Below are 26224 nucleotides of genomic sequence, written 5' to 3'. Positions count from 1 at the left end.
CCGCGGCGCCTTCTGGGAAATGTAGTCCCCGCAAGGGGCCGAGACCCGAATGCGGAGGGTCCCGGGCATCCTTACTCAACTTCCGGCAGGGGGCGCTCCACCCCCCGCCGCCCTGCTTGCTTCTCCTTCCCCAAACCCGCCCCACCTGTCCCCAGGCCCTCCCAAGATGGTCCCGAACAGGTCAGAGCAGTGAGCACACCATAAAGAGCCACCGAGGAACCACATCCCAGTCCCTAACTAGAATGTGAGAGGAAGTAGCCGGCTGGGGCGCCCGGGCGAGCGAGCCCTGGTGGAGGTGACCTGGCCTTACGTGGTGTGGTGGCACCTAAAACCTCTCGCTAAGGAAAGACCGAGAGTGAGGAGCTGGCCTCTGGCAGAGAATTTAAGGGAACGCCCCCAAACTCAGTAATCAAGAGGAGACATTGTAACGCGATATTTCAAAAAATCAAAATGGGGCTTCCCTGGTGGCGCAGTGGTTGAGAGTCCGCCTGCCGATGCAGGGGACACGGGTTCGTGCCCCGGTCTGGGAAGATCCCACATGCCGCAGAGCGGCTAGGCCCGTGAGCCATGGCTGCTGAGCCTGCGCATCCGGAGCCTGTGCTCTGCAAGGGGAGAGGCCACAACAGTGAGAGGCCCGCCTACCGCAAAAAAAAAAAAAAAAAATCAAAATGAATGCAAAAAATTCATGGTGAACAAAATATCAAAATATCGAAGATTTAAATAAAGACAAGCATCAACCCTGTATTTTCTCCACCCTGCCTCACTCACCTCACCCTAATCATGGCCCTGGTTCCAATAAAACTTTATTTACAAAAGCAGGTGGCTGGCACAGGTGGTAGCTTTCTGATTTAAAAGTATATATAGGGGGACATCCCTGGTGGTCCAGTGGTAAAGAATCCACCTTGCAATGTAGGGGACAAGGGTTGGATCCCTGGTCAGGGAACTAAGATCCCGCATGCCGCGGGGCAACTAAGCTCACGTGCCTCAACTAGAGCCCGGGTGCAGCAACTACAGAGCCCATGCGCTCTAGAACCCGCGCGACACAACTACAGAAGACCTGTGCACTGCAACTAGAGAGAAGCCCGCGCACCGTAAGGAAAGATCCCGCATGCCTCAACAAAGATCCCACGTGCCACAACTAAGACCCAACGCAGCCAAAAATAAATCAAATTAAAGAAGTAAATAATAAATAAACCTTTTAAAAATATATATACGCATAGATGTATCATTTATCTTTTTTTTTTTTTTTTTTTTTTTTTGCGGTAGGTGGGCCTCTCACTGTTGTGGCCTCTCCCCTTGCAGAGCACAGGCTCCGGATGCGCAGGCTCAGCAGCCATGGCTCACGGGCCTAGCCGCTCTGCGGCATGTGGGATCTTCCCAGACCGGGGCACGAACCCGTGTCCCCTGCATCGGCAGGCGGACTCTCAACCACTGCGCCACCAGGGAAGCCCGTATCATTTATCTTGATTGCGAGTATTTTCATGCTCCCTTAAATTTTGCACTAGAGGCTGGTGCCTCGCTCATCTAACCCTAGTGCCCCTCTGCCAAGTCCCCTCAGCTTTGGGAGCCACATATCTGCCCTGGCACCCAGAAGTGGACTACATCTGGAAAGGACCCTGATTTTGGTCTAAGTTCAGCCACCAGCTGCCTGAGTGACCTTGGGCCAGTCAGGCTCCACCTTGCCCTCTGTTGACCCCCAGAGCTGTGTCTTCCCAGAAGGGGCAACTTTTTCTTCACGTGGTGTCATATAAGCTAGAGGAGACTTGGATCATAGCTGCAAACCGGGGATTAGGAAGCTGCTTCATTGCCTCTAACCTGCTTCTTGACACCCACAAGGCTGAAGATTAGACACTGCAACACTGCAACAGAAAACCCCCATGCCTCCTCTACCTTACTGGTCATCAGGAAAATAGCAGCAAGAAAGTGGTCCATTTCATTCACACCTTCTAAATCTCATGCAAGGACATTGGAAGAACCTAATATGCAAGGGAAGCTAAGAAACGTAGTGTTTAGTTTTCCAACAACTACAGTCCAGAGAGCCTCTTTAGAAGGAAGTGAGAATAGATTCTGGGTGTCAAATGACATCCCAAACTATGGGAAAGCCAAGTTTCAATGCAGGTATAAACCCGTGCTGGCAAACATGCACCCTACACATAGCAGAATCATAAACTCTTTGAGGGAAAGCTCTGCGAGGGGCCCTGAAAACCATCTTATCCGATCTGCTTATTTTACAGCTGAAGAAACTGAGGCCCAGAGAAAGGAAGTGATTGGGGAGTGGGGGTGGGCAAAGAGTGGTATGAAGACGCTGGCACGGGTGAGCTGGAAGAAGAACCTGCAGAAAACTTCTTGGTGCCCAAAGAGTTTCTAAATTTACAAAGATTGTACTGAGGTTTGAATGCGTTGAGCCTAATTCAGATCCAGGAGGATGCTGGCCATTAAGAGATGTAAGCATTTTTCCAGGTCATGAAAAACAAAGAAATTGTCCTAAAATACTAAAGAATTTTTCTAGATTAAAAGAGACTAAAGAACCATGAAAACTAAATGCAATATGCGCATCTAGTTAGGATTATATCCTGGACCATAATTTTTTTCCTTATGCTATAAAGGCCATTAGTGGAATAATTGGTGAAACTGTAATAAAGTCTGTTCATTAGATGACAGTACTGGATCATTGATAATTTCCTTGTTTTTAGAAAATCCACATTAAAGTATTTAGAAAGAGAGAGAGAGAGATTGAGAGAGAGAGAGAGAGAGAGAGAGAGAGAGAGAGATAAGCATTTTGAACTGGCAGGAAATAAGAACAGAAGAAGAAATAACAGAAAGGGATCCTGAATCCCAGGGAAGAGAAGCTGCGAATCACCCAGGCAGTGTGATCAGAGCTTCCTCAAGGTGTTCTGCGCCTGCCCCATGTGGGATGCTGGGGACTCAACAGGGACAATGCAGAGTCCCTGTCCCCCTGGAATATGTCTAGGGAAGGGAGGGAGGGAGGGACTTTGGCTTGGGGCAGGGGGGATGCTGTTCCGGCATCCCCAGTGCACCTCTCAAAGCACCTGCCAGCCACTGTTGCGCTTCTGGGTGGGTGGGACTCCAGCTGCCAGCCCGTGGCTACACCCACTGCCCAGCACCAGCCTCTGTACCGCCCACCAGGCTCAGAGGAGGAACCAGGCTCCCAGGACTGGGTGAGATCAGACAGAACTGGATGGAGTCCAAGCTCATGTCCAGAAGCCAGGGCCAGCCCAGGGGAGACAGTATTACTGACGCCCCCTCCCTCCGAGCCCACCGGGGCCTTAGCGTTTATAGAGCACCTCCACACATGCTTGCTTCCCAAAATAGCCCTGCGAGGGGTGTCTGCCAGGGACTGTCTCCCTGAGGCTCACAGGGCCCTCTGACCAAGGCACACAGGGGTTTGCCTGGCCTTGCTGAACCCGTAAGCTCTGCCCCTACTCCCTGGCACATACGGAAAGGAGCTTCAGTATTAGAGGGTGATATCTGGGGTCAGGAAAGCAGGTCCGGTCTGTCAGCTGGGCTGGGGGCTGGGGAGGAAAATGGCTGGTGGGGGGCAGGAAGGGGTGAGGGAAAAGAGAAACTGCCTCCACTGCATGGGTCTTTCTCACCCATGAGAGGGTAGGTTGGGGATGGTCACCCCCAAACGCCTTTCTGTAGCTGTTAGGTAAGTAATTCAAATGAAACTTGCTGAGTCAGGGACACACCAGGGAGCGGTGGGGACTGGCCATGTCCGGGGCAGCCACTACTCAGCCCTGTCAACACGTTGTTGCTGGAAAGCTCCAGTGTTGCAGAATTTTCTGATCCTCTCCCCTCTCTCCTCCCCCAAAACAGCAAACTAGATTGTGATGTGAAATCTCCCAATTTAAATGTTGGTTCATGGGACTTCCCTGGCGGTCCGGTGGTTAGGACTCCGCACTTTCACTGCTGAGGGCATGGGTTCGATCCCTGACTGGGGAACCGAGATCCCACAAGACGCCGGCAAAAAAAAAAAAAAAAAAAAGTGGCTCAATAGTGTAAAAACACACACACACACACACACACACACAGAGCGAAGGCCAAAGCAAACATGCTCGCTCCCTCTGGCCTAAGCACTGGCCACACGCTTGGAGAGTGAGGCTGCCTCTTTCCCAGCCCAGGGCACAGTGAATGCCAGATAAACCCCTGTTGGATTAAGCCCATCCTTCCTGTTTCCAAGGACTGGCCTGCCTCCCTGCTTTGGGCAGGACCTGTCTCTACAGCTGAGAGGAGATGGGGCACATGGCTATTTACCTTAATGTGAGAAATTAGCTTCCAGTTGACTGAAAGGGATTTTGCAAACAAATCCTCCTCCCATGCCCACCTCTGCCATGTACCTAACGTCCATCTGCAGTTACAATTTTGCAGAGAACGCAATCCAGCTTTGAGGAAACTGAGGCCCCAAGGTCACCAGTAAGAGTAAACAGGACCTGATCATAACAACTATTTATTGAATGCCTACTACAGATGCACCTGGCTCAGGCCTCCAACTCAGTCACTGGCTTGTGCTATTTTGAGATGCCATTGATGGGGAATATGCCAGAACCCATCTGTTCATCACAGACCCAGCTTGAGGAGACAAGTGGCATCCATTAGATGTCACCTTCATGAAGCCTCTTAGACTTACTCCAGGTGATGCCCTTTCTCCAGTGCCAGCATCGAGCCTGAGTCCATCTCCTTCACGACACCAAACTACTCCAGAACTGGGGCTGTCTCACTCATTTCTGTAACCTTTGGGAGAAGCTAGGAAGCACGCTGGCATGATGTCTGTGGGACGACACCACCGGTGACAGGGTGACAGACTTGAGGAAGAGCAGGGAACTGAGGACTGCCGAGCCCTTTCCTTGACGAGTCCTTTCATCATCCCTATTTTACAGATGAAGAGACTGAAGCTCAGAAGAGGCAGACCTGTCCAAGGTCACGCAGTCACAAAGAGAGAAGCCTGGACACTCTGTGCTAGAAGCTGAGAGAGGAGTTACCTCACATCCCTCCCCTTTGGCCCCTCTTCCCCGTGGATACGGTTCTAGATGCACCAAGCCTGATGAGAGACAAGATTTGGGGACAGGGCACCAGATGCATGAGGCTCATGGTCCCATGGGGTGGGCATTAGGCCTCCCCCAACCTCATAAGGGCTACATTCTGTGCCTCTCCCAGGAACACAGCCAGCTACGAGGGGGAGAGCAGGGCCTCACAGCTTAGACTCTGCTCTGGGCACACATTGTGTAGTGCTTCGGGAAGCCTCCCTCTGGCTCCCATATACTTTAAGTTTTACCAATAGAAACACATTTGTTTACGGAGGCAGCCCGCCCCAGCGCCCTGGAAAAATGACCATGTCCAGTCCCCAGTGTCCGGGCACAAGTGAATCTTCACATTTTCTCCTCTGTTGAGGGATCAGAGAAAAAGCCTGGGGAACCTGCGAGGGAAGAGGCTAAAGAGGAGGAAGGGGCAGATGACCAACCTCAGGCCTTCTGCCCTTGCCTAGAAATGTCACCGGGCCCCCCCCCCCAAACTCAACAGACAGGCCTCCCGGTCCTCTGCTTTGGCCCTGGGCCCCACCAGCTTCACCCTGTAAAGACAGCTCTCTTTCAAAGGGGTCACACACCCCAGAGCTCACCTAATGGTCCCAAATTCAAACTCTGATCCTTCTGCTAGAACACAGCCTGCCTTATGGTCCCCTCTGGAGGTGAGGACCTCCCCGACCCCCTCTTCCCCTACTGCGGTCCTCACGGGGGCTTGCCTGGCGTTGAGCCCCATTCCTCTGGGCTGAGCTAACTGTTGCTCTTGGTGTGAGTAGCTCCATCACCCCCTAGGCCTGTGAAGGGACACACCTAGGCTGCCAAAGGTGTTCTGCATCTTAAAGCAGCTGGGCCAGCTCTTGCCGTCCCCAAACTCTCCCTCCAGCTGGAATCCCATCTCCAGGGCCTCAGAGAACAGGCCTAAGCCCACTTTTCTGTTCTGATTCCTCCAGCCTGGGGTTCCCTGATTCAGTCCACTAATCAGCATCCCTAGAGGAGCAGAAGTGAGGTTTGCTGAGAAATGCTGGGCCCCTCAGGCTCCTTAGGGACTGGACCAAAGTCAGAGCTGAAGTCTGGGCTGCAACTTAAGCCAGGGATATTGGCAGGGGCTGCGCCCCTGGAGCGTCCGCTGGTACTGGCCCAGGTTGGAGCTGCGGGCGAAGGCCTTGCCACACTGCAGGCAGAGGCTTCTCACCGCTGTGCGCCACCTGGTGGATGAGCAGGTGGGAGCTCCGGCGGAAGCTCTTGCCACACTCGCCGCAAGCATAAGGCTTCCGGCCCGTGTGGGTGTGTTGGTGCCGCAGCAGATGTGAACTGTCTCCAAAACTCTTGCTGCAGCTGGGGCACTTATAGGGCTTCTCGCCTGTGTGCGAGCGTTGGTGTTTAAGGAGCTTGGCGCTGTGGGAGAAGGATTTGCCACATTCTGGGCAGGCATGGGGTCGTTCACCCATGTGAACGCGCTGGTGCTCGGTGAACTGGGTGCGCTCACTGAAACCACGACCACACTCAGGACACTTGAAGGGCCGCTCTCCACTGTGGGTGCGCTGGTGCCGTAGGCAGTCCGAGCTGTTGGTGAAGTTCTCGCCACGCTCACAGCAACTGTAGGGCTTCTCCCCAGTGTGTGATCGCTGGTGCTTGAGCAGAAAAGAGCTGCGCCCAAAGCTGTCACCACACCAGGCACAGCGGTAGGGCTTCTGGCCCCTGTGTGAGCGCTGGTACTACGCCAGGTTGGAGCTCAGGCTGAAGCGCTTGCCGCAGTCCCCACAGCGGTAGGGCTTCTCGCCCGTGTGCGTGCGCTGGTGCTGGATCAGGTTGGAGCTAACGCTGAAAGTCTTACCACACTCAGCGCAGGTGTAAGACTTCTCACCCGTGTGCACCCGCTGGTGTTTAACCAGGTCCGAGTTGCGGCCAAAAGCCTCCCCGCACTCCAGACATTTGTGGGGCCGGAGGCCTGAGTGGGAGCGACGGTGTTGGATGAGGTTGGAGCTCATCCAAGTTTGGATGAGGCTGAAGCAATGGCCACACTCAGGACAGGGGTACGGTTTCTCTCCAGCGTGTACCCGGTGGTGCTTAACCAGATCTGAGCCAAGTCGGAAGCTTTTGCTACGCTCTGGGCAGCAATAGGGCTTGTCGCCCTCATGGCTGCTTTGGTGGTGAATGAGGTCAGGGAGGTAGGCTGCGGACAGTCCACACTCCTGGCACTCGAAGGCTCTGGGGACCGCAGGATAGTTGGTCTTGGCAGGGGCTTCCTCCTCCCCAGGGCCAGAGACTGACCTACGTAGGTACTGCAGGCCCATCATCATTTCCCGGGCGGCCGGCTGCCCCGGCCACACCAGGAAGGACCGCTTGGGTGGAACAACTCCACAATCGAGGGCGGACCTCGGGACTCCCTGGGATCCTGACGACCGGTTCCTCCGCTTCTCGGCCCCGTCGGAGTCCTCCCTTGCCGTTTCTGGAGCCACCGACTCCATAGCGGTAAGAACGTACCATTTCCTAGATACCAACCACTGAGCTCACAAGCACAACCACCACAGCTGGGGACACTCTGGACCCAGGGATTCAGCATCGGAAACGGAAATGTCCACCAGCCCGCACAGTTCTAGGAAGTGGCAGCGAACGGTTTCGGTAGGTTTAACCCTCTCATTCACCTGGCGGAGCAAGTGCTCCCATCTGCAGCCGCTGTCAGGAACCTGATACTTTCCGCTTGGCTCGGGGTTCTCAGTCCGTCAGCGCGGACTTCGGTACCCCGGCCACCAATGGGGGGCGGCGAAGCGAGCCTGAAGGAAAAGGCTGTTGCTGCCAAGGACACGCTGGGGGCAGAGTAGACAAGTCATCTGGAGAAGCACTGTACTGAGACTCCATGATCGGATGTCTGGGTTCTCCAGAGGCACCGGCCCACCCGAGTCCCTTGAGAGAGCTTCCCATCCATCCTAAGCTAGGCGTCTTAAACTTGGCGCGGACTACATATCCCAGCATGCGCCGCACGCGCCTCTGGGGCTCGCACTAAGATTAGATAACCACTACTCTCAACATGCCTTCCGCAACTGTGCAAGCCAGAGCACCGGGATCGAGAACTACAACTTCCGACTTGCATGACAACTGCGGCGGCGCTTTTAAAAAGCGTCAGAGAGGAGGTGCCTGGCCACGTCCCGCTCTTCCAGTTCCGCTCCCTAGGATGAGCTGCGAGGAGAGGGGCGGAGCCTTAGGCCTGAGCCAAGATGGCGGCTGCGAAGCTAAGCCCCGCGGACTCGCTCTCATTCTGCCTCGCGCAGCTCACGGCGGCGGCCGGGGAGGGTCTAGGTGGGGGAAAGGACACAGCTACCAACGAGACACCCTTGGGCCGTGCGCTCTTAGCCCTCCGTACGCGCCACGTCAAGGCAGCTGGGGGAATCGAGCGCTTCCGGGCACGCGGCGGGCTCCGCCCCCTTCTCGTGCTGCTAAGGCGAGCGGCTGCAGCGGGTCCCGCCCCGTCCCAGGCTGGCCCAGGCTCCGCCCCCTCGTCGGTCGAGTCAGCGGCTTCTGGCCCCGCCCCTTCTCCGGGCCCCGCCCCCTCTGCTGCGTCGTCATCGACGCCCTCGCCACCAGCGCGCCTGCGCAAGACGCTGGACTTGGCGCTCAGCATCCTAGCCAACTGCTGTACGGAAGGGGAGTGCCGGGCTGAAGTGCGCAGACTCGGAGGCATCATCCCTTTGGGTAAGTGCTCCGCCCCCATTTCCTAGAAGGATTCTACCCACACCTCTGTCTGTGTCTGGGCCTGGGCGGAGTCTTGAGTTCTTTGGGTTGTAGCCTGGAATATCGTGCTTTCTGACGGCGCAGCGCCCGCAGCTCTCATGATGTCATGACCCGTGACGTCACTGCTCTCTCTATAAATTATACCCTAGCCCTCTTAGATCAGATGCCAATTACCTGGGTATTGGTTGTGGAGCACCTCTCTCGCCTCTGGGCTGGTGGAGGCCAAAGGGTTATTTGATGACTCTCAAATGATTCTTACTCTCCATTTATGTTCATAGCAGGCACTCAGTGCCTACTGTGTCCAGCCTTGTGCAGGGCTCTGAAATCCCATTTGATGAGCTGGGGGTCAGAAAGTGTAGTGGTTGAGAATGTGGGCTCTGCAGTCACCTAGACCCATCCGAGGCTAGGATTGTAAAATGGAGTAATAGCTACCTCAAAAGACTGGAATAGGGAGAAAATGAAATACAAAGATAGAACGCAGATATCTAAGTCTGGGTACTTCTAGTTATTAAAAACTAGCACAGTGAGAACAAATCCTGGGAATTCCCTGGCGTCCAGTGGTTAGGACTCGGCACTTTCACTCCTGGGGCCTGGGTTCTGATCCCTGGTCGGGGAACTAAGATTCCGCAAGCCTTGTGGCACAGCCAGAAAAAAAAAGAACAAATTCTAAGCCAATATTTTATAACTATAAATGGAGTGTAACCTTTAAAATTTGTGAATCACTGTATTGTACACCTGAAACTTATTTAATATTGTACATTAACTACACTTCAATTTTTTAAAAAAGAACAAATCCTAACAAAAGATAGCAAGCTTTTCTGTTTACCAGCTAAATTGGCGCCTTCTAGTGGCAATGTTATGAACACAGTTTACACTTCATTGCCAGCTATGAAATTATGCCTATTTTGATGAAATCTTAATTTTTTTTTTTTTTTTTTTTTTTGCGGTACGCGGGCCTCTCACTGTTGTGGCCTCTCCCGTTGTCGAGCACAGGCTCCACGGCCATGGCTCGCGGGCCCAGCCGCTCCGCGGCACGTGGGATCCTCCCGGACCGGGGCATGAACCCGCGTCCCCTGTATCAGCAGGCGGACTCTCAACCACTGCGCCACCAGGGAAGCCCAAAATCTTAATTTTTTTGATAAAATAAAACATTAATATATTTTAAATTTTCATTGACAAGAGACCTGGCACATTAATAAGTGCTCAATAAATATAAGTTTTGTTGTTAGTGTATAACCCCTATCATTCATTCACTGTTTTGTATTTTAAATATCTCCTGAACCCATCCACTTCTTTGCCTTCTTCCATCACGTGCCCAGAGACTGTGCTGGGCTGTGCTGGTAGCTGACTTGGGTCAAGCTGTCTTCTCACTATTGCAACAGCCTCCATGTTGCTCCCCCTGCCTTATTCTTTCCCCCTGTAATCCATTCTCCCCATGGCTGCCAGATTTCATCATGTCACTTCCATTCTTAAAACCCTGTGTGGCTCCCAGTGCCCTCACATTCAAGTCCTGAGCCCTTGGCCTGATCAAGGCCCTTCATGAAGTCATAGCATAAACACTAGATCTCACCTCTGGGCCTTTGCAAAGATTACTTCAAAACCTGAAATGCCCTGTAACACTCCCATCCACCATCCTTCTAGCAAATACCTACCTGTCTAACCTTCCAGACCCCATGATGTTAGGCCTATTCTGGAGGCCTTCCCTGACTCTCTCAGGCCATGCTCTTGAGGTGATTAATGAGAGAGACAAGAAGGGGTAGAAACCTCAAGAGGCCAAACCCTCTTGCAGTGACTATTCTTCAGTGTGTGAAGACAGACAGCATCCAGAACCGAACAGCCCGTGCTCTGGGGAACTTAGCCATGGAACCTGAGAGCTGTGGGGACATCCACTCTGCTGGTGAGCAGGCTCTGAGGGTGGAGCCACCTAGGGCTTGGGGGTGGGAGAAGGGCTTGGGTGTCTGTCCTCGCTCACCTTCTGTCTTCTTCCCTCTCTAGGTGCTGTTCCCCTGCTTGTTGAGGGCCTGACAGCCTGCCAGGACTCACAGTGCCGCCAGAGTGTGGTTCGTGCCCTCCGCAACCTGGCGGACTCACCCCAGCACCGCCTGGCCCTGGCAAAGCAGGGAGTGGTGCGCCCGCTGGCCGAGCTTCTGGCCGCTGCCCCAGACCCTGCGCTGACCTTGGCCTTAGTCCGTGCCCTCCTGGAGCTGAGTCGAGGCTGCTCCCGGGCCTGTGCTGAGCAGCTAAGTCTGGGTGGAGGACTAGGCCCACTGGTCAGCCTGGCCTCCCACCCCAAAAGAGCAGTGCGTGAGGCAGCCATCCTGATCCTTGCCAATCTGTGCGCCCAGGGCCTGGTAAGGCCTGCGCTGGGCAATGCTGGTGGTGTGGAGGTGCTACTAGGTGAACTCCAGCGGCGCCGGGGCCCCAGCGGGGCTAGCCCAGCCTCCCAGCAGCCCCTGGTGCGGGCCGTGTGTCTGCTGTGCCGGGAGGCTATCAACCGGGCCCGACTGCGGGATGCTGGTGGTTTGGAGCTGCTGATGGGCCTGCTGCGGGATCCTCGCGCCAGCGCCTGGCACCCTCGTGTTGTGGCAGCCCTCGTGGGCTTCCTCTATGATACTGGGGCCCTGGGCCGGCTGCAGGCTCTGGGACTTGTACCTCTCCTGGCTGGGCAACTATGTGGTGAGGCTGGTGATGAGGAAGAAGAGGGAAGAGAAGCTGCTTCCTGGGACTTCCCTGAGGAGAGGACTCCTGAGCGGGCAGAGGCGGGAAGCTTCCAAAGCCTCAGGTGAGTTCCCCCTTGATGCTGTGGGGTAGAGTCTTTTCACTACCCTCACTCTCCGCCCATTCTGTCTCGGTGAGACCTTTATTGACTCTGATTCCTAATTCCTTGTTCTCACTGAACATGACCACTTTCCAGTCCCCATTAAATACACCTCTTCTCCCTTGGGGCCACCTTTGACCTTGGCTCCACCCCAGCACCTCTGAACTTTGGGGCCCAGACAGGTTCCCTGGAAGGTAGTATGTGCACTGGTTCTGATGATACCTTCTGGCATCTAAGTTCTTATTCTGGTACCACCACCTACAAGCTGAGTCATCTCAGGAAAGTTAATTAACTTCTCTGAGCATCGGATTCCTTGTTAGTAGAAAGAAGAATAATACATACCTACCCCATAGAGTTGTTGTAAAGATCAAATGAGGGCACTTTACACCTTACCTGGCACTAAGCAGCGCTCAGTAAACGTCAGCCTTCTGTGAACTCCTGACCTCATTTCCCACTGCTTTCCTGGTGCCCACTGTACTCTTACACACTGGCCTTCTAGCTAGTTTTTGGACCTGGCAGATAAGTACCATCTCAGGGCCTCTTTGGTTATTGTTCCCTGTGCCTAGGGCACTCTTCCTCCAAGATGCCTTGATTAGATCTCACCCTCATCAGCACCCAATTTTAAAATGTCAGCTCTCCCCTCCCGTGGCTCTTTTCTGTTCCCTTTTACTTTGCTCCATATGCATCACTTCACACCACACTAACTGCACACTAACAAACCTTGTGGTTTCTTATTTTGTTATCTGTTTCTCCTCACTAGAATATAGACTCCAGGAGGCAGGACCTTTTGCTCACTGCTTCTCCCCAGCACCTGAAACGGGGCTTAGCACACAATAGGCATCAGTAATTGCTGAATGAGCTGGGGTTTGCCCCTACCTCCCTTTTTCCCTGACCCCCGCTCGGGCCCACCCTCTCTCCTGGCCTCTGTCACCTCTTTTTGCACAACCCCTCTTTTGGCCCTGCCCCCTCCCCTCGGCTCTGGGTTCCATTCTCTCTTTCTCCCTCGGCAGGTCCTGGCTGATCTCCGAGGGCTATGCTGCAGGCCCGGGAGACATCTCTCCCGACTGGTCCCCAGAGCGCTGTCCGCCGCCGCCAGAGCCGGCCAGTCGGGCCAGCTCCTCCCTGGGCCCGACCTCGCTGCGGACGCCCCGCGCCCTGCGCCCACCCAGCCGCAGCCCAGCCGCCACTGCCCCCGAGGAGCCCTGGGGCCATGAGGGGCCAGCGCTGCTGCTGCTGTCGCGCTTCTCCCAGGCTCCCGACCCCAGCGGGGCGCTGGTGACCGGCCAGGCCCTGTGCGGCCTGCTAGCCTACGTGACGGGCGCGCCGGGCTCGCCGAGCCCCCGCGCGCTGCGCATCCTGGCGCGGCTCACCTGCAACCCCGCCTGCCTCGAGGCCTTCGTGCGCAGCTACGGGGCGGCGCTGCTGCGCGCCTGGCTCGTGCTCGGCGTCGCCCCCGACGACTGGCCCGCGCTGCGCGCCCGGCCCGCTCGCCGCAGCCAGCACCAGCACCGGGAGCTGGGTGGGTCTCTCTGCCCATGTGTGAGGCCACGCGCCCCTGCATGCCTTCCATGCGCCCTGCAGCTCACCCGCTGTCTCACTGCCCTCCTCCACCCACTGCCCACCGTTTGGACAACCTCAGCCACTAGGTGGTGGCGGGGAGGGACTCCCTTCTGCTCCACTGTCCCCCACACGCAGAGTTCTTCAGCCTCTGCCTGAGCCTTGGGGCCCAGAGACCCCAGCACTGGGCTTGGCCTGAACAGCTTAGAATTGTGCCTGTCTTCGTCTCCTTACCCAGTGTCTTCTTGGTTCCACATTGTCCGGACTCCTGCACTGTCCTTGACTACCACTGGGCCCACTGATGGTGAACCCAGGTTCAGGCACCATGTCCTCCCAGGCCCCACCACCCCTTCCAGCCCTGCCAGGGACTGCCCGGGCTTCTGTGCCCTGTTTCAGTCCTTGAGGGCCCAGACTCACTCCCTGACCATCTCACTCCCCGTTCTTGCCCTTGACCTCCAGTTCCTAGTGTCCAGACCCCGTCCCTCCAGGGCCTTCAGTCATCCCCCTCTTCCTTGCCCCGGGGTTGTTCGCCCCCGTTCCTTTCGGGGACCCAGAGGCCTGTCTTGCCCATCCCACCGCCATCTTGGATACCAGCTCCCAGCCTGACCTGCTCTGCCCACCCCGGCAGGTGAGATGCTGCTGCAGAACCTGACCGTGCAGGCCGAATCGCCCTTTGGAGTGGGTGCCCTCACTCACCTGCTGCTCTCTGGGAGCCCTGAGGACCGCGTGGCCTGCGCACTCACCCTGCCCTTCATCTGTCGGTGAGGGAGGCGTGGGTCCCTCGCAGGGGTGGGGGGAGCAAGGTTGCTGTTCCCCAGCCCCGCCCTTTCCCACCTTCTGAAAGGTTCTCTTTTCTCCCCGAAGGAAGCCCTCTCTGTGGCGCCGGCTGCTTCTGGACCAGGGTGGCCTCCGTCTCCTCCTCTCAGCGCTCACTCGGCCAGCTCCACACCCGCTCTTCCTCTTCTTTGCCGCGGACTCCCTTTCCTGCCTCCAAGGCCTGGTGTCTCCCAGTGTGAGCCCGGCCCTCCTACCTGCGATTCCCTTGGACCTGGACCCGCCCTCCCCTTGCCTCTATGAGCCTCTGCTGGGCCCCAACCCCACGCCGGCCCCTGACCTCCACTTCCTGCTGGACTCAGGCCTCCAGCTCCCTGCCCAGCGAGCGGCCTCAGCCACCGCCTCCCCCTTTTTTCGGGCCCTGCTAGCTGGCAGCTTTGCCGAAGCCCACATGGACCTAGTGCCACTGCGGGGCCTGTCACCCAGCGCAGCCAGGCCTGTCCTGCATTACTTGCACGGCTGCCGGGGCTGCGGAGCTGCCCTGGGGCCCGTCCCTCCGCCGGGTCAGCCCCTGCTGGGCTCAGAGGCTGAGGAAGCCCTGGAAGCTGCTGGCCGTTTCCTGCTGCCTGGGCTGGAGGAGGAGCTGGAAGAAGCCGTGGGCCGCATCCACCTGGGACCCCAGGGCGGCCCAGAGTCAGTGGGTGAGGTCTTCCGCCTGGGCCGGCCCCGGCTGGCTGCCCACTGCGCTCGCTGGACCCTGGGGCCGGGGCAGTGCCCACGGAAGCGGGCCCTGGCCCTGGTGGGGCTTGTGGAGGCAGCAGGCGACGAGGCGGGGCCCCTAACTGAGGCCTTCCTGGCTGTGGTGATGGGGGTAGAATTGGGGAGCGAGGGTCCCAGCCTAGACGGTTGATGTCCCCTGGGAGGAGACCCGAGGATGAGTTGGCTGTGAGGAGTTCTCCCTCAGAGCGGCACAGGAGGAGGCCGAGCAGAAGGGGTCCCCGTCAAGGACCAACGACAGGGTGGACCGAGACCCCAGGATGATGATCTGAAGGCTCAGGAGTGAGAAGCCAAGGCGAGGCATGGGGGCCACAAGATGGAGGGCCGCCCAGGCCCCCAGGCACTTGGCCTGGCTCAGCTTTCTGGAGTTGGAATTAAACACTTTGGAGTTGGCTACCCCTGTTGTGTGGTGTCTCTGCTTACCTTCCTGTGGTAGTACCCCAACCCCTTCACCCATCAAGTAGGGTCCTGTCCCAGTTTCTGTGTCTCAATACAGGCCACCCTTGGCGTACAGGAGTTGTTTTCTAAATTTTTTATTTATTTTTGGCTGCATTTGGTCTTCGTTGATGTTCGCGGACTTTCTCTAGTTGCGGCGAGCAGGGGGCTACTCTTTGTTGTGCGCGGGCTTCTCATTGTGGTGGCTTCTCTTGTTGCGGAGCACGGGCTCTAGGCGCGCAGGCTTCAGTAGTTGTGGCACGTGGGCTCAGAAGTTGTGGCTTGCGGGCTCTAGAGTGCAGGCTCGGTAGTTGTGGCGCACGGGTCTAGTTGCTCCGCGGCATGTGGAATCTTCCCGGACCAGGGCTCAAACCCGTGTCCCCTGCATTGGCAGGCGGATTCTTAACCACTGCGCCACCAGGGAAGCCCAGGAGTTTAGTAAGTAATTATGCGCTGGTTCCTGGAGCCCTGGGATATGGTTGAGTTCCCAGGCTTCTGAGGATGTGGTTTTAGGCCCCAGGGGAAGCCTGCTTCCTGCTGAGGCTACTTCATTGCTCAGATAGCCACCCAGCTGGACACAGACGTTGATCAGGACTAAGAGGGTTGTGCTGAGGGGATGTGAGTGTGGGGATGTACATCCAAGACCTTGGCATTATGGTTTCCTCAGTTCCCTTCACCCATCGTGGGTCTTTAGTCTCTGGATCCATTTTCATCTCTTGGGCCAACTGTCCTGCCATTTTTCTGAGGGAAGACCTACTGTGTTCTTCAAGCCCCTGAGGCCCTTAGTCATGCCCAGAGGGACCTGGAGCCCTAGGCTGGCATTCAGGTGAGGAAAGGGCTTGCATTGCTTTGGTCATCCAGGCAGAGTCTCCATAATCTGGCTCCCAGATCACTGGCCACTTAGGTGGCAGCCTGACTTTGAGGACAGTGTCTGGACTGGGCCTTTCAGCTAGCTTCTGGGGAGCTAAGGTTGCCCCTTGCTGCCTCTGTGCCTCAGGGAGTGTCCAGGTCTCTGTTCTCAGGCTGTGCCTTAAAACCACCCAGAGTGGGCTTCCCTGGTGGCGCAGTGGTTGAGAGTCCACCTGCCGATGCAGGGGACACAGGTTCGTGACCCGGTCCGGGAAGATCCCATATGCCGCGGAGCGGCTGGGCCCGTGAGCCATGGCCGCTGAGCCTGCGCGTCTGGAGCCTGTGCTCCGCAACGGGAGAGGCCACAACAGTGAGAGGCCTGCGTGCCGGAAAAAAAAAGAAACAACAAAACACCCAGCTGCTTTTTTTTCCCACTAATGTATTATATAAATATTTATGTAAGGATCTGTTCATTTCACTCTCTGGCTTTTCTTTTCTTTTTTCTTTTTCTTTCTTTCTTTTTTTTTTTTTTTTGTGACACGCGGCATGTGGGATCTGCATGCAGTATCTTAGTTCCCTGACCAGGGATCCAACCCATGCCCTCTGCAGTGGAAGCATGGAGTCCTAACCACTGGACTGCCAGGGAAGTCTGCAGAGAGCTTTTTAAAAATACTGATGCCTGGGCCCTTTCTGACTGAATTGGACTGAGGGGAGGGTGACTTGGGCATCAGTATTTTGAAAAAAGCTCCCAGGTTCTGATTTACTGCTGGGTTGAGGAACCCCCTGCCCCCATTCCAGTGCTCACATCTGGACTCAGGTCTGGGTTGAGACCCACCGTCCAGTGGCTGCAGCCACACCTGTTGGGTCTGTCCACACCTATCTCTAGAGTTTCTCGTTTCCGACTTGATTTCTCAGGGTCTCAGTCCAGGGAAGGCCTCTTGTTCCTTTGTGGCTGGAGTCTGTGTCTTGCTTTCTTCTCTATGTTCAGCAGTATCTTGAGAAAGGGCTCTTTGGGGACAGGTGTGGCTCATCTCAGTGCTGGGGACGGCTGGCTGGGGTCTGGCTGCCTGGGAGTGTTTCCCCTGAGTCTGTGTGGGGCTTGGGCCTTGGTTTCTGTTTACCTGTGTCTGTATGTCTGTTTCCAACACTATGGCTTAGAGTCTGTGGGTGGGTTCATTGTGTCTCTCTGTCCCTGAGAGATTTCTTTGCATCTAGTTTGCGTGCCCTTTGGGATCTCTCTTTATGTCATTGTCACGGTCTCTAAGGGAAGGTCTCTGAACCTGGGATCTGACTGACCCTTAGAACATCACTCCCACCTCCAACCCCAAAACTCTGTCTGGAGCAGGCTCCCAGGAACAGCCTGGGTGGGAGGGGAGCTCTGTCTAGGACTCAGTTTTGGGGTGGCGGTGGGCTTGGGGGCCTCAGTCTGTGTCTAAGGGTCTCACAGGCGGAGGATCCCCAGCTTAGTCTGCAAGAGCCACTTTCTTACTTTGGCTCTGGCCGCCGGGGGCTCCCTGCAGCTGAGGCCAAGGCTGGGGTGTGGCCGTCTCCGCAGCAAGCAAGCAGGCTGGGCCTGAGTGGGACGGGGCCCCGGGCCCTCCCTCCCTTTCAGGCCCCCACCCCGGGTTCTCCCGTTCATTGCCCCCCCCCCAGCCCTATCCCAGCGGGTCCCGGCTTCCTTACATGGTCACGGCTGGGCCTCCAGCTCCCGGACGTCCCCCGTCCCCCCGCCCCCCGCCCCCACCGGACACGGCCCCCGCCCTGCTCGCCCCGCGCGGTCTGCCCGCGCCCCGTCATGGAGGACCTGGGTGAGTGGGGCCCGGGTCCCCTTGTCCCCAGTCCCTCCCCACCGCCTGGACCCGCTTCCCCATCCTGGCGCCCCCTCGCACTCCCGGCATCTCTCCATCCCTGCCTCCTGTCTTCTCGCTTCTGGTCTCTGCCGGCGCCTCCTTTCCGACTCCACGTCCCCCTTCCTGCCTCTCCCTTCCTGCCTTTGCCAGACTGGCTGCTTCCTCCCTTCTTCCCTCGCTCCACTCCTCCATCACTGGCTGCGGACGGATGGGCAGGGAGGCGCAGCGCCTGTCGGCGCCTGGGCTCAGGAGCTCTGGGAAGGGAGGAGTTAAAGGCACCTTGGGTCCAGGGACTGGGAAAGTAGACGGGAAGGGAGGAGTTAAAGGCACCTTGGGTCCAGGGACTGGGAAAGTAGACGGGAAGGGAGAATATGACATCAAGTTCTGGAGAAGAAAATGGGCTTGCCCTAGGGTTTGGGGAAGGAAAGAGTTAAGGGCCCTTAAGTATGGTAGGGGTCAGGTCCTTGGGGCAGAAAGTATAATAGATGAGTGCCAAGATGCCAGGGAGAGGTTAAGTGTTCCACCAAGGCGCTCAGAGATGCAGAGTAAAGGGGCAGGGACTTCTAGATTCTGGAAGGTAATGAGTTCAAAGGGTTCGGATCTGGGGATGGAGGGTGGGGGGCAGGGGAAGGGGGCGGCGTGTGTGTGTGTGTGTGTGTGTGTGTCTGTCTGTCTGTCTGTCTGTCTGTCTGTCAGTCGGTCTTGGGGCAGGAAAGAGCACCCAGGCATCTCATCCTCCCTGTCTGTTAGAACTGGGGCTGGAAGGCTGTGCCCTTCGTGGGAGAGAAAAGGTTCCAGCACCCTGCAGTAGGGGGTGCTGCTCAGCTGGGGTAACGCGCACTGGTACGGTGAAGAATAAGCCAATCAGAAAGCAGGTCCCAGCAGACTCACCAATGAGGTGCATAGGGTGGAGCCCAGTGGCGTCTGGAGGTGGGCCAGAGCTGGGAGGGGTCTCTTTAGGTGTAAGGGGTGTGGCAGAAAGAGCATCCAATCAAAAAGCTGGTGTCAGGCATGCAGCCAACTGAGCAATTTGGGGTGGAGCCAAATTTGGCTCCAGTAAAAAGCCGCTTTTGACTGCATTACGGAAGATTCGGAGAATAAAAGAATCAGGTAGCTGAATTTGTATATGAATCTCAGGATGAGCCATGTGGGATGTTCTGATCATAAATAGTCCTTGCTGCCCTTCCACATCTCTGCCTTGGTCTGGCTTTGTGTTTCTTCTGATACTTGACCTCTGCTCCTAATACTGGCTTCCGTCCTCCTCAAACACTGCCCACTTAGAACACTTGTTCTCTGATCTCTTAAGGCCCTGTCTCTGCCTTAACCTTGACCTCCCAACCTCTCACCCTGACGGCCTCTCCCTGCAGATGCCCTGCTCTCTGACCTGGAGACCACAACCTCTCACATGCCAAGGTCAGGGGCTCTAAAAGAGCGGCCCCCAGAGCCCCTCACGTCTCCTTTGACACAGGTGAGATCAGATGCTGGGGACTGGGGCAACCACTAGGGCCAGGTTTGGCAGGGGCAAAGGGAATCTAGGCCTGAGTGGGTACGGTACAGAACAGGCAAGTACAGTACTGTACTTTACAATACAGTAAAGTACAGGCCTATCATCCCACACATATGTCCTTCTCTATAGATGGGGTCCGGGGAATCTTCAGGAGCCTCCGGGGACAAGGATCATCTGTACAGGTGAGGGGGCTGGGTACTGGGGGATGGGGGAGCCAATTGAGACTCAGGCTTGTATTCCCCACCCCTGAACCCAGTCCCCCACCCTGTTTCCCAGCACGGTATGCAAGCCTCGGTCCCCGAAGCCTGCGGCCCCTGCAGCCCCTCCATTCTCCTCTTCCTGTGGTGTCTTGGGCACGGGTCTCTGTGAGCTAGACCGGTTGCTTCAGGAACTTAATGCTACTCAGTTCAACATCACAGGTACCAGAGTTACTGGGGCAGGGCTTGATGGGATGGGGGGCAGGGCAGGGCAGACACTAAGTGGGTATAGACTTCCCAGAGTAGCAGCTAAAGGGATACAAACCTTAACTGGGAAGGAGGCTAGAGCATGGCCCCATGTCCAGTGCCCTTTCTATCCTCTCTGCAGATGAAATAATGTCTCAGTTCCCATCTAGCAAGGAGACTGCAGGGGAGCAGAAGGAAGACCAATCTGAGGACAAGAAAAGGCCCAGCCCGTGAGTTTGGCATAGTTGGCAGGGCTGGGAGAGGGGTGATCAGTCCTGGATGCCTGAGTTACAGGAGGAAGCGTTACTCTGAGGCTCTAAGCTGACACAAGTTGTGTTCTTCACAGCCCTCCCAGTCCATCCCCTGTTCTCCCAAAACCTTCAGCCACCTCAGCCACCCTGGAGCTAGATAGGCTGATGGCCTCACTCTCTGACTTCCGTGTCCAGAATCATGTGAGTCACTCAGGGAGTGAGGGGTGGGCCAGTGTGGATTTGTGGCTCTCAACCCATTTTAGACCCTCCCACATCTGCTGCCTTGCTGACTCAACTCTCCTGTCCTCTCTGCTGCAGCTTCCGGCCTCTGGGCCAACCCAGCCACCAGTGCCAAGCTCCGTGAATGAGGGCTCCCCCTCCCCACCAGGGCCCGCTGGCAAAGGCAGCCTAGACACCATGCTGGGGCTGCTTCAGTCTGACCTCAGCCGCCGAGGTGTACCCACCCAAGCCAAGGGCCTCTGTGGCTCCTGCAATAAACCCATTGCTGGGCAAGTAAGTGGAGCCCTGCGAATAAGGGAGTAGAGACCCACAGACCCATCTTTACTGAGAGTCAGTGGGTATTATTGTTGTTCATATTTTACGGATGAGGAAACTGAAGCTCCAAGTCACACAGCAAGTAAGTGGCAGAGTAAGAATTCCAATCCAATTATTATTCTGGTCCTACTGTGTGCCAGGCTCTATGCTGGCTCCTTTACAAACCCCCATCTCAATTAATCTCCACAAAAGCCTCATTGGCTCCACCCACCAGTCTGGTTCAGGAGCTCCGGTCCTTGGCTTACCGACTGAGCAGATGTTACTGGCAACAGTGCCCAGTGGTTGACCTAGTTCCTCCTGCTAGATAAAGCACCCTACTGCCATCCTAGAATTTCCAATCTCAGCAAAGCAGGGTGGCATTATGATTTTCATGGGCCCTAAGCACTTTCACCTTCATGGGCCCCTTCTTCCATTAATAAAATATATTAAAAATTGCATTTTATGACTGTGTTGGTATAAAGATGAATATATTAGTATTATATATGAAGTCATTCTTCTCCTAGCTCATTTTTTCTTCTAATTTTAAAAGAAACTACAACATTTTTGTGGGTTCCTAAAGTATGCTGGGCCCTAGGCACTGTGCTGGAAGACGGGTTGAGTCTCCATCACTTACAGACTGAGTGACTTGAACGTTAGATTCTTCATCCTGATTGCTCAGAGATAAGATTCGAAAAGTGCTACCTTGACTCACTGGGCACATGGCAGCCCGAGGGCCACTCTGACCCAGGCTTCACCCCCCAACTCGCAGGTGGTGACGGCACTTGGCCGTGCTTGGCACCCTGAGCACTTCGTTTGCGGTGGCTGTTCCACAGCTCTGGGAGGCAGCAGCTTCTTCGAGAAGGATGGGGCTCCCTTCTGTCCCGAGTGCTACTTCGAGCGCTTCTCCCCACGATGTGGCCTCTGCAATCAACCCATCCGACACGTGAGCCCCGCCTCTGTCTCACCCAGGCGCCTGTGGGATGGGCCTCATCCACTTACACTTCTCCCATCCCCACGCCCACCCCAGCCCCGTTCCTCGTTCTCGTCCACGGCCCTTTAGACTTCGCCCTCTCTCTTTGATTCCCAAGTTCCTGCTTAGGTCTCCCACACCTTACACTCATACTTCAACCCACTCACCTAGGTTCAGGGCGGAAGAGGCAGGGGAGTAGAAGTTGAGGGCCACACTGAGTGTTCCCTTTTATTCCCCGCAGAAGATGGTTACTGCCTTGGGCACCCACTGGCACCCGGAGCATTTCTGCTGCGTCAGTTGCGGGGAGCCCTTCGGAGATGAGGGTGAGAGCTTGACTCCCACCTTGAAAGCCGCGGGTCCCCTCGACATCCCTCCCTGCTCTCTTTGGGCCAGCTCACTACGACCTCCAAAGTCCTCGGGGCCGCGAATTTTCCCCTGCTCTCTCCTGGCTTCAACCTGTCCCACCTGTGTGTTCCCATCCCATCCGTTCCCGCTCGGCCCCGCCCCAGACCCCATCCCTCTCCGCCTACCGCCTCCCCTGGCCCCATAGCCTCAGATCTTGTGGGGCTCCTGGTGCCACCTCGCACTCTTTTCCTTCCTCCTACTCGGTTCCCGCTCCTAGGTTTCCACGAGCGGGAGGGCCGCCCCTACTGCCGCCGAGACTTCCTGCAGCTCTTCGCCCCGCGCTGCCAGGGCTGCCAAGGCCCCATTCTGGATAACTACATCTCGGCGCTCAGCGCACTCTGGCACCCAGACTGTTTTGTCTGCAGGGTGAGTGGCTGGGGGGCGGGGCCTGGGAGGGACAGGCCAGCGCGGGGCGGGACTAGGAGCCTGGGGCGGGGCGATTATTCAGAGCAGGGTCCTGGGGAGGCGAGGCTTCGCCTTTGAGGGCGGTGCGAGGGGCTGCGGGGGGGTCTTGGGACGGGGGGACAGGTTATTCAGCTCGTAAGGCAAGTTATTTCGTCTGGAGATCGGCGCTGACCCATCCTTTCGCGGTTGCCCTTCCCCAGGAATGCTTCGCGCCCTTCTCGGGAGGCAGCTTTTTTGAGCACGAGGGCCGTCCGCTGTGCGAGAACCATTTCCACGCGCGGCGCGGGTCGCTGTGCGCCACGTGTGGCCTCCCGGTGACCGGCCGATGCGTGTCGGCCCTGGGCCGCCGCTTCCATCCGGACCACTTCACCTGCACCTTCTGCCTGCGCCCGCTCACCAAGGGCTCCTTCCAGGAGCGCGCGGGCAAGCCCTACTGCCAGCCCTGCTTCCTCAAGCTCTTCGGCTGACCGCCTGCCGGGCTTGCCCCTTTGGGAGAGCGCGGCCCCCAAAACCTCGCCCTTCCCGAAAAGACCGGGCTCTCCAGACCCCAAGGCCTTGCTCTTAGAGCGTGGGGCTCCCCCAGCCCAGCTCCGTGAGGCCCCACCCCCTGGAGGGACCGGCCCCGAAGGTGCTGTATGTTCTCCATGGGCGAGTTCAGAAAAAGCTCCGCCGATCCTAAGGCCACGTGCCCCACGAAGTGGGTCGTACACTGGCAAGCGATCCCGCGTGAGCCCTTCACTTTATTCCCAGCCTTGAGGGAGCCCCCCGACTGGAGGAGGGCCCTTGCAATTCCCACGAATCCGAGGCCAGGCCAGGATGTCCCTCTCCCCGCCCCTCACTGCTCAGTGCACTTTTTTCTACCTACATAAACACACATTCCACGTCACACAGGTGCTGTGTCTCTGCGCGGGAGTGCCTCGCGTCGCGACGCCCCGCCCTTATACTGGCTCCAGCCAGTGATACGTTCTAGGCCACCGCCCTGTGGCGGGAGCCGGACCTTCAGACTCAGCCCTTGCAGGCTGTCCTTCACCTGTCAGATGCGCCTGAGGCTGGAAAAGCTGGCCACCTGCGCAGCATTGTACAGACGGTGACGAGCCGGGACGGGAGCTCAAGCAGGACTCACCAGACCTTCCCGTCCCCAGCCCCCCATCCTTTAGTTCCTTATATCCTCGAAATAAGCACTTAATCTGTACCCCTCCCACTCCCTTCCACCTTGCCACCTTGGCTGGTTTCCAGATTTTTCCCCCTCCTTAAAAGACCCTCAGAGATGGGGCTCCATTCAAGTGCCAATTTATGCCCACCCTTTGGATCTGGGCATTAAATTACAGCTTCCCTCATACGGGTATTGACTCATAACAGCTCCGCTAGGCAGAGGATGACACTTGGGGTGGTCAGGGCAGTGACTGAGGGAAGCGCTGGGGGCTGTAAGAGCCAGAAGGAGGCTTCTAACTCAGATTGGAAGTCAAGGAGGGCTTCCTGGAGGAGGTGACACCTGAGCCTAGCCCCAGCAGGGAAGGGTGGGGCCAGGGGTTCTTAAGTATGGAGAAGTTCAGGCTCCATCTGAATCCCTAAACCCCAGAGGCCTTTCTAAGCCTGGTAGCTTAGACTCTGAAGTTCCCTAGGGAGGGGGCCTGGACTCCTGGGTCCTAACTACAGGGACCTTTGAGGTTGGAAACAATGGATTCTCAGAGGCCCTTCCAGCTCAAGGAGGCGCTAACAGCCAAGGAGAACATGTGTGGGCAAGAGACAAAGGTGAGGTTCTCTGTCTTGGCCTCGGGCAGAACCCCCAGATCCTTTCCTCTCTGAGGCTCCACCCCCTGGGTCTTCCTAGGCCTCCTGCTCTTCCTCTTCCACAAATTCTCCCTGGGGAATGCTGTCCATCCCTTGGCTTGTAACCACCACCAAGTCTTGAGCCATTCATTTACCAAGTGTTTACTGAGCACGTGCTGTCCTAGGCTCCATGCCAGGTGCTGGGGAGACCATAGGGAACATGTTCCTTGGCCTCACAGAGTAGTAGGGGAGACAGAGGAAAAACAAACACACAGTGACAAGCGTGATGAAGTAATGGGGACTTCCTTGATGGCCTAGGTAAAGCTGGCCCTTCCCTCTAGTTTCCACCCACAGCACCTCCCTAGTCCCTCACTTATCGCTATTGCAAATAGGTGTTTGTTTGTTGCTTGTTTATTTCTGAAATGAAGGCAAGCTCCTGGGAGTTTGTTTGTCGGATGACATGTTTGTTTTGCTGACCATTATCTGTCCAGTGTCTAGGATGCTGTCTAGCATGTGGTAAGTGCTCCATAAATGTTTGCTAATGAAGGAAGGAATGAGGAAGGAAGGAAAGGAGCGAAGGCTAGAAGGAAAAAATAGAGAACTAAGTTAGTGAAGGTGGGGAAGGGAGTACTTGAACCAGACTGTCAGAGAAGGCCTCTGTGAATATGTACATTGAGACTTTGAAGGTTGAGGAAAGAGCCAGCCAGTCAAAGAGCCTGAGGAGAGCATCCCAGGCAGAGGAAACAGCAAATGCAAAGGCCAGGTGGTAGGAAAGAGCTTGGCATATTGGAAGAAAGAAAAGAAGGCCAGTGTGGTTGATTAGAGCGAGCAAGGGAGAGAGTAGTTGGAGATGAGGTCAAAGAGGAACTACGTGCCACATCACGAAGGGCTTTGCAGGCCCCCGCGAGGGCACATAGATTTGATTTTAAGTGCCCATAACCCCAACGTGTCCTCTGATGCTTGCCCCTGGATTTCTCCCAGGCCCTTCAAATTCATCACCCACTGAAGCAGACACTGTGGGTGCCCTGCCCATATCCACCTGGCCCATCTGGGAAGTCGTATACAGACACTTCCCAGACATGCAGTCTCCCCAGCTGCTCCCTGAGTTTCTGTCTAAGGGTGCTCTCTGGAGGAGGGCCTGGGGTGGGTGGGGGAGGTTCCGTAACCTCCAGCCAGTTAGAGACAGGGATTGGTGAATGAATACCCCAGCTTTCTGGCCCCTTGGGGGTCAGTTCTGAGGTGAGTTCTCCACAGTGTCTCAGAGGGTCCCCACTGGGATTGTCACAGTGGTAACCTTTCGATCAACACGTGCTTTATTGGCTTTTCTCCTTTGTCTCTCTTCCCCACTCCTTACTGGGATCGGCTCCCCAATATAGTCCTTGCACCCCAATTCTCATCGTAGAGTCTGCTTTTGAAGGGACCAAAATGAAGGCATTCCTTAAATAACTCATCACATTCCCCTAAAATATTGTTCTCCGTTCCCCATCTCCAGCATGAACCCAGTTCCCATAATCAGACATCCAAGTCTGGTCAGTTCTTCTAGAAAGGCAGAGGTATGGATATTTATCCAGCCCCTCCCTTCTTGCATCCAGCCCTGTGCTGAGCAATGGGACTCCAGGGATGAATCAGATCATTTCCTGCTCTTGGGGAGTCTTTGGTCAACTGGGGAGACAGACCTGGACCCAGGCAAGGTCCATGCCATGTGCTCAGAACGGTGTCAGGAAAGTCCAAGAAGTTTTTCCCAAAGAGATTCCATGGGCTGGGCACTAAAGGCTGAGTAGGAGCTGACCATTTGAGAGGCAGGGAGGCATTCTAGGCAGAAGGCACAGGTTATACAAAAGTTTGGGGGTATGAGAATACAGGGGCTGGGTTGGGCAAGGGAACGGGAAGGAAATATGATTTCACTCTGGGTTTGGTATGGAGGAGTAAGGGGGAGGGCGGGCAGGGGTCGGGGCATCAGGCTGAGAAGCTGCTGCCTCCTCCTGGGTGTGATGGGGAGCTATGGAGGCTTCCTAAGCAGGGGAGTGACACTGTCAGATTTGGGTTTGAAAATGATCCCTCTGGCTTAATCAGAATCAGGGGGCTGGCTCAGCCGGGATCCCTAGGTCAGG

The 26224-nt window shown here is 56.2% G+C and overlaps 2 protein-coding genes across 4 annotated transcripts; both read left to right on the top strand.

The window, feature by feature from the left end:
- The first annotated feature begins 7745 nt into the window (after positions 1 to 7745).
- ARMC5 (armadillo repeat containing 5) lies at positions 7746 to 15082 on the top strand. The gene is made up of 6 exons (XM_081256577.1): positions 7746 to 8729; positions 10558 to 10665; positions 10764 to 11550; positions 12597 to 13105; positions 13772 to 13904; positions 14008 to 15082. Exons 1-6 carry the CDS (start codon positions 8255 to 8257, stop codon positions 14825 to 14827), a joined length of 2832 nt encoding a protein of 943 aa, XP_081112703.1. The 5' UTR covers positions 7746 to 8254; the 3' UTR covers positions 14828 to 15082.
- A 2604-nt stretch (positions 15083 to 17686) lies between these two features.
- Positions 17687 to 23680, top strand: TGFB1I1 (transforming growth factor beta 1 induced transcript 1). Of its 3 annotated transcripts, none has more exons than XM_081255794.1 (11): positions 17687 to 17786; positions 19196 to 19296; positions 19465 to 19517; positions 19612 to 19754; positions 19921 to 20008; positions 20125 to 20230; positions 20348 to 20542; positions 21333 to 21506; positions 21775 to 21856; positions 22156 to 22304; positions 22544 to 23680. In XM_081255794.1, exons 1-11 carry the CDS (start codon positions 17774 to 17776, stop codon positions 22808 to 22810), a joined length of 1371 nt encoding a protein of 456 aa, XP_081111920.1. In that variant the 5' UTR covers positions 17687 to 17773; the 3' UTR covers positions 22811 to 23680. The 3 variants fall into 3 exon arrangements, with proteins under 3 accessions (XP_081111920.1, XP_081111918.1, XP_081111919.1); XM_081255792.1 differs by having other exon boundaries at positions 17711 to 17786; positions 19135 to 19296; XM_081255793.1 differs by lacking the exon at positions 17687 to 17786 and adding an exon at positions 18342 to 18405.
- Positions 23681 to 26224: the final 2544 nt, after the last annotated feature.

The sequence above is a fragment of the Mesoplodon bidens genome (assembly GCF_964165515.1).
Source record: "Mesoplodon bidens genome assembly, chromosome: 15".
Classification (NCBI taxonomy): domain Eukaryota; kingdom Metazoa; phylum Chordata; class Mammalia; order Artiodactyla; family Ziphiidae; genus Mesoplodon; species Mesoplodon bidens.
This window is presented reverse-complemented; position numbering and strand designations above follow the sequence as displayed.

Excerpts from the sequence above, each read along its gene's own strand:
- ARMC5 (XM_081256577.1), top strand. The coding sequence starts at position 8,255 with ATGGCGGCTGCGAAGCTAAGCCCCGCGGACTCGCTCTCATTCTGCCTC. Across the intron at positions 10,666-10,763 it reads TGGGGACATCCACTCTGCTG|GTGCTGTTCCCCTGCTTGTT; the intron begins GTGAGCAGGCTC and ends TTCCCTCTCTAG. Across the intron at positions 11,551-12,596 it reads GGAAGCTTCCAAAGCCTCAG|GTCCTGGCTGATCTCCGAGG; the intron begins GTGAGTTCCCCC and ends CTCCCTCGGCAG.
- TGFB1I1 (XM_081255794.1), top strand. Across the intron at positions 20,231-20,347 it reads ACTTCCGTGTCCAGAATCAT|CTTCCGGCCTCTGGGCCAAC; the intron begins GTGAGTCACTCA and ends TCTCTGCTGCAG. Across the intron at positions 21,857-22,155 it reads GGAGCCCTTCGGAGATGAGG|GTTTCCACGAGCGGGAGGGC; the intron begins GTGAGAGCTTGA and ends TCCCGCTCCTAG.